This window comes from Lottia gigantea (genome assembly GCF_000327385.1).
Source record: "Lottia gigantea unplaced genomic scaffold LOTGIsca_194, whole genome shotgun sequence".
Classification (NCBI taxonomy): Eukaryota; Metazoa; Mollusca; class Gastropoda; family Lottiidae; genus Lottia; species Lottia gigantea.
In genome coordinates this window covers 253,414-263,327 of record NW_008708376.1, presented here as the reverse complement: position 1 = coordinate 263,327, position 9,914 = coordinate 253,414, and the positions used below count along the sequence as shown (strand labels likewise).

The window sequence follows — 9,914 nt, the reverse complement described above, 5'->3', positions numbered from 1 at the left end:
ACACACGTAGNTTCAACAGACAAGGTAATATACACCTACACTAGCTTTATATCAGCTGATATATCACAGTGTTTCTCTACCAATACAACACACTTAATTCAATAGACAAGGTAATATAGACCTACATAGCTTTATATCAACTGATATATCACAGTGTTTCTCTATCAATACAACACACATAGTTCAATAGACAAGATAATATAGACCTACATAGCTTTATATCAGCTGATATATCACAGTGTTTCTCTATCAATACAACACACATAGTTCAACAGACAAGGTAATATAGACCAACATAACTTTATATCAGCTGATATATCACAGTGTTTCTCTATCAATACAACACACATAGTTCAACAGACAAGGTAATATAGACCTACATAGCTTTATATCAGCTGATATATCACAGTGTTTCTCTACCAATACAACATACATAGTTCAACAGACAAGGTAATATAGACCTACATAGCTTTATATCAGCTAATATATCACAGTGTTTCTCTATCAATATAACACACATAGTTCAATAGACAAGATAATATAGACCTACATAGCTTTATATCAGCTGATATATCTCAGTGTTTCTCTATCAATACAAAACACATAGTTCAATAGACAAGGTAATATAGACCTACATAGCTTTATATCAGCTGATATATCACAGTGTTTCTCTATCAATACAACACACATAGTTCAACAGACAAGGTAATATAGACCTACATAGCTTTATATCAACTGATATATCACAGTGTTTCTCTATCAATACAACACACATAGTTCAACAGACAAGGTAATATAGACTTACATAGCTTTATATCCACTGATATATCTCAGTGCTTCTCTACCAATACAACACACATAGTTCAACAGACAAGGTAATATAGACCAACATAACTTTATATCAACTGATATATCACAGTGTTTCTTTACCAATACAACACACATTGTTCAACAGACAAGGTAAAATAGACCTACATAGCTTTATATCAGCTGATATATCAAAGTGTTTCTCTATCAATACAACATACATAGTTCAACAGACAAGGTAATATAGACCAACAAAGCTTTATATCAGCTGATATATCACAGTGTTTCTCTATCAATACAACACACATAGTTCAACAGACAAGGTAATATAGACCTACATAGCTTTATATCAACTGATATATCACAGTGTTTCTCTACCAATACAACATACATAGTTCAACAGACAAGGTAATATAGACCTACATAGCTTTATATCAGCTGATATATCACAGTGTTTCTCTATCAATACAACATACATAGTTCAACAGACAAGGTAATATAGACCAACATAGCTTTATATCAACTGATATATCACAGTGTTTCTCTATCAATACAACACACATAGTTCAACAGACAAGGTAATATAGACTTACATAGCTTTATATCAGCTGATATATCACAGTGTTTCTCTATCAATACAACATACATAGTTCAAGAGACAAGGTAATATAGACCTACATAGCTTTATATCAGCTGATATATCACAGTGTTTCTCTATCAATACAAAACACATAGTTCAATAGACAAGGTAATATAGACCTACATAGCTTTATATCAGCTTATATCACAGTGTTTCTCTGGGATATTTACCCACTCTTTTGAAGGGCAATAACTCACTCTTTCTTGGTATTTTTACCCAGTATATCGAGAGATCTTTACCCACTATTTAATAGATATATAGTGCGCCTTGAGAAATTTCACCAGGATTCAATTGCTGCACAATATACATATCGTCATTATTATTATTATTATATATATACCCCTACTATCGAAAGATTTTTACCAGCTCTTTCGGGGGATCTTTGCTCAACTTTGCAAGGGATACTGCCAGCTCTTACTCACTCTTTTCTCGGATATTTGCCCACTCGTTTGAGGGATATCTATCCACCCGTTTGAGATATATTTACACGCTCCTTTGAGGGGCATTTACCCCCACTATCGGGGGTGTTTACTCAACTTTTGGGGATCTTTGCTTACTCTTTCGAGGGATATTTACCAACTCGTTCGCGGGATATTTACCCATCCTTTTGGGGGAATCTTTGCTTACTGCTTACTCTTTCGAGGGATCCTTATCCAATCTTTCTAGAGATATTCATCCGTTCTTTCGGGGGATATTTGCTAAATCTCTAGAGTGATATTTACCCAAACTTTCGAAGAATAATTTACCAAAACTTTCGAGGGATTTTCACCCACTCATCGATGTATTTTACTCTTTCGGGGGATATTAACCAACTGTTCGGGAGGATATTTACCAACTCTTCGAGGGCATTTGTACCGGCACATTCTTGGGATATGTACCCAATCTTTCGAGGGATCTTTAGGCTACCAATTATCTTACAATCTGTAAAGATGGAGTTAGTCCTATCCAAACAACAAGACACTATGATATAACTCCATACAGATCTGACTATTTTATTGAATCGTTTTATATATTTACAATATTTACTTGGTTCAATGAAGCAAAGATATTTTATATAAAACATAAACATCAATTTATTTCATTTTGAAGAAAAAATAAGTAGTTATTTACACTTTAATGTCTTGAGATAAACCAGCCCGACAAATCAGACCTTACCAGTTTCTCAGGGGGATACAAGGAATGGGGTTTCAGGCAGGGCCAGATTTGTCAGGGTAGAAAAGAAAAAAAACTATATTTTACAAGGACAACAACTTAGATTCACAGTTAAGGATCCTTTCTGCCAGCTGGTCCTTGGCCAAACCTCTTGGTAATGATCTTTCCCGGATTATCCATACCCATTTACAGCTGGGTCGACTGGAATAATGAGTGAAGATGACTTATTCAAGGTCATCGGACTGTCACATGTCAATCGAGAAGAATTGAACCCACAGCCACCATTTGCTAGACGTAACCAAGCAAATGACGTCATGTTAAGAACCAACACGCTCTAATCGACTGTGCTACAGAATCTCAGAAACAGATAAATGAGAACACTATTACCATAGGCTACTACTCACTTCCACTGTAACAGAAATTGAAAATAAACCTGTTAAATTATACAGTGTACTCTGTGATATTCGACATCTGAGTATTCCGACATTCTGCGAATCCGACATAATCATTTTCTGGTCCCGATTGATCTACTTCTTAGGCTGGTTTAAAAAATCTCTGAGTATTCAGACTCAGAAAAATCTGTATAATCCGACATCTACTCATCTTAATCACTTATCGCCAATTAGATAATCGCTTATTTTATTGATAATCCGGATCAAATTACATGAAGACTAAAGATATGTTTATTAAGTTTAATTTGAACAAAAGGCAGTTTGTTTTTAGACTATAGGCACAGGAACGGCAATCCTAGGCAATCTGGATTTGTTGCAGAAATTTCACGGTAAGCACATTCAGCAAGGATGCTTCCCAAACATATATAGGAGCAGTTTAATTTGTTTTTCTAACACTTATGGCAAAAAATTTCTCTATAATGACAATCTTTGGTAGGCTACATTTCACTGCATATAATAATAAACAAAAAGTCAAAAACAAATTTTACTCTAAAAAACAAGAGACACCTAGTTTAAATTTAGAGAGTTATCTTTTCTTGTCATACAATATTTGATCATAATTTTTGAGAAACGTTAGCAATATTGTGGGCTGACACAGGGGCGCATAGGAAAGTGACAGTGGCAGCGCCAGCCTTGTGAAACTGGGCGTACGATATATTATGAGAGATGGGAGGGGCACTTTGGAGATTCCCATTAAAGGGCCTGAGGGGGTTTTCCCCAGAAAAATTGATTTTTTTTGCATTCTAATAGATATTTTGTGCCCCATTGTCGTAAGACAGTTTTGAGTATGGGGGTTTGTCTAAACTCTCAACCTTTTGACGAAAGCCAGAAAGTTCTCTTTGTTACAAAATGGTAGAAAATTAGGACATACAATACGGGTGAACATCAAGATAAGATCCTGAGTACCCAACAATCTATAGGCATGAGTGTCATTTTTAATAATTTAAAATACAATTTCACCACAATAGTTTTAATGAAATGGAGTTTAACATCCTACATTTCTGACCCAGTTTCATCAAGGCAGCACTTCCTGTATTGTTATATGTATTCTTCTATTTATTTGATGGGAGCCGCGGTGGCTCAGTGAGTTAGACGCTTACTCGCTAACCTGAAGGTAGAGGGTTCAATCCCGACATAGGTCGAGATAATACCTTTAACCCGGTTTCCCCCTATCAGTGATGCAGGTAAGAGGGGCTGACATGGAAAAAGCGTCTAGTCTTTCGGATGGGACAATAAACCGAGGCCCCGTGTGCTACAGGCTGTGCACGTTAAAGATCCCTCGACAGTTGGAAATCGAAAAAGAGCAGCCTAATGCCGCTGTCCTGGCAAAATTTCTCTCATGGCACCCTGCATGGCGTTGCCCGTCTTCATTAGCCTACATGGTGCAGAAAAGTAGGACGTAAAACTCCATTCATTTCATTTTCATTTTTGATGACTATTATCTTATAACCTCATTCCTCTACTAGTTTGTATCATTGTTTGATAAAGACCCAAGTTTCATCATTAATCATCACAAGTTATTCATAAAAGTAATGGTTCTAGTGTTTGTAAGACTTCTAGATAGAGGAATAGGTATAGAAGCATAAGAAATATAGATATTCTTTTTCTAACATTTATTAACTCAATGTCTTACATGTACATACAGGCAGGCATCGTTATCATTGTTACATCATATTCTCATGATAACACTATTTGTTATGATCATGTGAAACGTTGAGTTAATAAATGTTAGAAATAGTATATCTATATATCTAGTGTTACTTTATAACATTGATAACACTGAGTTAATTAATGTTAGAAATAGTATATCTATATATCTTGTGCTTCTTTAGTAATGGCTATCCATATAATTGTGTCCAGTTATTCAATTCATCCTTCAACTATTAAATACCACTGAAGTAAGTTGGTATTGTTATATTGTTATGTACAAGGTATATATAGATTCAAGTTGCACCATATTATATAAAATAAATTAGAATATTTCTCCCTCTAAACCTCCTTTTATTACTACAATATCCATCTGTCTGGATCATCAAGACTAATGTCAGTCACTCAAAAACTCAATTATCAAGTCCCTTTATTATTTACAATTTAAACTTTAACCCTAATTTCAATATTTTCTTCTGAAAAATTGTTCACAAGTACTTCAAGATTTGTCTGAAGATTTCTTGATCAACGAAGCTGTACATTATCTTAGTCTTGATTGTACCAGACATTTGAAATCACCAAGTTGCATTATTTTTGCCTTGTTTCACCATCTCTCTCCTCTCTCTCTCTCTCTCTCTCTCTACATAACCTTGTCAAGTCATTATCAGTCCTACTACCAGGCTCCGGTTTGATCGCACCTGTTTCTCAAAAATTCTTGCGATCAACTTTGACATAAGTATGATATTGCTCAATGTGAAATTCTACATTTACTACAAATTTTTATTGTAAGATTTTTTTGAGAAACAGGTGCCCTGGGGCCGCAAAACATTACTCATTCTCACCTTAGTTTTTACTCAAATCACTTGCATCAAGAAAAAATAAAATTTGAAGATTAATGTGATAATACCAGAAACATTGTGTACTAAAGAAATAAATTGATACAATCAGTTATACACCTGTAATAGTTGCTTCAATCTCAGCTAAATATGACAACAAGTTTTCGGTCCTGGAAGCTGGTTCACAAAAAAATCTGATATTTTCAAACACTTTTACAATGTTTGATTTCTCTCATGTCAAATTACAACTAAATAAATTCTGAATCAACTTGAAGCTGATAATGACAGTGACTAAGTTAAAGTCGAGTCAAGATCTTTAAGCACATCCTGGTTCACAAAAAACAAAAACACAAACAGTCCACAGTTTTTAGGTTATAATAAACACAATATAGGTCTGACTTGTATAGTTTCAATTACTATTTATTCTACCATTGAATACAATATAGGTCTGACTTGTATAGTTTCTATTACTGTTTATTCTACCTTTAAACACAATATAGGTCTGACTTGTATAGTTTCTATTACTGTTTATTCTACCATTAAACACAATATAAGTCAGACTTGTATAGTTTCTATTACTGTTTATTCTACCTTTAAACACAATATAAGTCAGACTTGTATAGTTTCTATTACTATTTATTCTACCTTTAAACACAATATAAGTCTGACTTGTATAGTTTCTATTACTGTTTATTCTACCTTTAAACACAATATAAGTCTGACTTGTATAGTTTCTATTACTATTTATTCTACCTTTAAACACAATATAGGTCAGACTTGTATAGTTTCTATTACTGTTTATTCTACCTTTAAACACAATATAGGTCAGACTTGTATAGTTTCTATTACTGTTTATTCTACCTTTAAACACAATATAAGTCAGACTTGTATAGTTTCTATTACTATTTATTCTACCCTTGAACACAATATAGGTCTGACTTGTATAGTTTCTATTACTGTTTATTCTACCATTAAACACAATATAAGTCAGACTTGTATAGTTTCTATTACTGTTTATTCTACCTTTAAACACAATATAAGTCAGACTTGTATAGTTTCTATTACTATTTATTCTACCTTTAAACACAATATAAGTCTGACTTGTATAGTTTCTATTACTGTTTATTCTACCTTTAAACACAATATAAGTCTGACTTGTATAGTTTCTATTACTGTTTATTCTACCTTTAAACACAATATAAGTCAGACTTGTATAGTTTCTATTACTGTTTATTCTACCTTTAAACACAATATAGGTCTGACTTGTATAGTTTCTATTACTATTTATTCTACCATTAATATAGGTCAGACTTGTATAGTTTCTATTACTATTTATTCTACCTTTAAACACAATATAAGTCAGACTTGTATAGTTTCTATTACTATTTATTCTACCTTTAAACACAATATAAGTCAGACTTGTATAGTTTCTATTACTATTTATTCTACCATTAAACACAATATAAGTCAGACTTGTATAGTTTCTATTACTGTTTATTCTACCTTTAAACACAATATAAGTCAGACTTGTATAGTTTCTATTACTGTTTATTCTACCTTTAAACACAATATAAGTCAGACTTGTATAGTTTCTATTACTATTTATTCTACCATTAAACACAATATAAGTCAGACTTGTATAGTTTCTATTACTGTTTATTCTACCTTTAAACACAATATAAGTCAGACTTGTATAGTTTCTATTACTGTTTATTCTACCTTTAAACACAATATAGGTCAGACTTGTATAGTTTCTATTACTATTTATTCTACCATTAAACACAATATAAGTCAGACTTGTATAGTTTCTATTACTGTTTATTCTACCTTTAAACACAATATAAGTCAGACTTGTATAGTTTCTATTACTATTTATTCTACCATTAAACACAATATAAGTCAGACTTGTATAGTTTCTATTACTATTTATTCTACCTTTAAACACAATATAAGTCAGACTTGTATAGTTTCTATTACTGTTTATTCTATAGCATGAAACTCTGATTAACAACATGTTTCAATATTTCTGTATTCTATCTTAAAATGAAGTAGACTGGTTGTGTTTATGTTTTAATTCAGAACCCAATATACCCAAATATCATAGCTTGACTTAAACACATTAAATACATTGGGCCATATGCAGCGCTCTTACCTGACTAAAGTCGAACTTTACAAAGTTAGGATTAAGGCTTTCATTTTCTACATTTGATAGTCAAATCTAAGCACGACTTTCGTAAAGATCGACCAGTGCATACCTAAAGTTCGACTTAAGTCTAACGTCAAAGTTTGGGTAAAGTACCAGCGCTGCATATGGCCCTTTATATATATATATATATATAATAAACAAGATATCAATGAGAGAATTAAGAGACAACTGGTGTTGGTGTTGGTGTTGGAGATGATGTTGTAGCCACGCTAGGTACAGTAGTAGTGTTTGATTGCGTAGAACTAGCTTCAGATGATGGCGCCACTGTAGGACTGCCGGTATTTAATTGTGGTAATGTTGAAAAGTTGGCTAGATTTGGTAGAGGAGTTGGCGCCGGTAAACTCATTGGCGGTAAATTCAGTGCTGGAAAATCTGGAGAGCCTGAAATTACAGAATTGACATTCTTCAATCAAAATCGTTGTAAAGTCAACGTTCAAATAAACCATTAGCGATATTTATTTAATATAAACAGTAAAATGTACATATTTGTACTGTGCTGAGGTACTAAATATTCATGATGTCACATGATTTTCTACTCAGCCAATTAACTGGCTGTGAATTTTGTTGTTTCTATAAATAGATATAGATATCCACTGTTGGCAGCTAGGACGCTTTCTACAGCCCACATCAATTGTATTGGAACCAAGTCAAGGTCAATTATTGTGAAATATATTTTGCCAAAAAAAAAACCAAAAGTCACTTCACCCACAGCTAATAATAAAGAACAGAAATGCAAAATATTTTTACAGGGTGTCAACTTCAGCCTCAGATGGTTTCTGGTATGTTAATTAATCTACCCATTCTATTGTTTGTATTGATAAACAAATGTGGGGACACACAAAACTTTTTCTATAAAACGGACAGATTTATTTCTATAGTTTTTACACGATCTTTTCAGACACAACCGAAATCAGATTGAGAAAATTCAATCAGCTACTTCACTGCATCGTCAATTGACTAGAACAATAAAATATTGAGTGTTGTGCATAGTTACAAACTAAAGCTTCCATCTTTAATGGGATTGTTAAGAGGTTTTCTAAATTTATTATGTGAATCGTGGACACTGATAACATCAATTTACATCATTCACATTTTCAATCAGACATCTGTGGTTCCTGCAATTCCACTAAAACTAAGCGATTTATGACAGTACTTAACGCAATATAATGCTTCATCACAATTAGTGTTAGATGGTGATGAGAACATAGTCTCATGAAAGCACACTCTAGTGACGTCATAAAAAGTTTAGTTTTAGTGGAATCGTAGGAACCACAGACGTCTGATTGAATATTAGAATGGTGCAAATTGATGCTATCAGTTTCCCTGATACACATACAAAATTTAGAAAACCTCTTTACAATCTCGTTAATTACTTTGATTAGTTGATTTTATTACAGAAACAAAATTAACCAATCAAATTTCTTCAAAAAAACATTTATAACAGAATTATAATTCATTAAAATTTCAACTAAATATGCCAAAATTAAACATAGCCATTGATAAAAGCTTGGTGTGTCCCTACTTTTGGCTGAAATGTTACCTGTATTATGAGAAATCATAGATGGTAGGGAAACAGGAGGGAACCCTGGGATAGATATAGGAGGCATTGAAGACATCCCAGGAACAGCGGCTAAATTAGCTAAACTGACAGGAGGGGGTAAACCTAGGAACAAATAAAAACATTAAAATATCACAGGAGAAATATCTGACAATGTCTTATACCTTGACTGCATTAGCCACCTTTCTCGTATCATTGAAGACTGTAAAATCAGCAGTTTGATTAGATTATACACCATGAATACAGCCAATCAGAACCCTCGACAGAAAGTCTGTAAACAATAAGCCATAAATTATCTTACAGTCTTTTTGTCAATTGCTCTGATTGGCTGTATTCGATGACTTACAATCCAATTAACTCGCTGCATTTCGTGATACAAGGAAATTAGCTTTTACAGTTACTGTATTAAAGATGTGTTTCCTTATTCTATAGTGTCAAATTAAGCAAAATATTTGATTACTTGGTGTTTCTAATGAATTATCATGTATTCTTAATCATATCATTATGTTCTTATTGCATATAATCTGGATAAACAAAAAACAACTTTTTGATCTTTCTTGAACGGTCACTCATTGGAATTCTGTTGGTAATTCTCTTCTAATTTGGCTAATTATGA

General features: G+C 33.0%; 1 protein-coding gene across 1 annotated transcript; it reads left to right on the top strand.

Annotated features, from left to right (window-relative positions):
* Nucleotides 1-6,468: 6,468 nt before the first annotated feature.
* Nucleotides 6,469-6,876, top strand: LOTGIDRAFT_101743 (hypothetical protein; the record flags this gene model as incomplete). Its single annotated transcript, XM_009053002.1, has 1 exon — nucleotides 6,469-6,876. A coding segment is annotated over one exon (408 nt), but the record flags the coding sequence as incomplete, so codon positions are not given.
* Nucleotides 6,877-9,914: the final 3,038 nt, after the last annotated feature.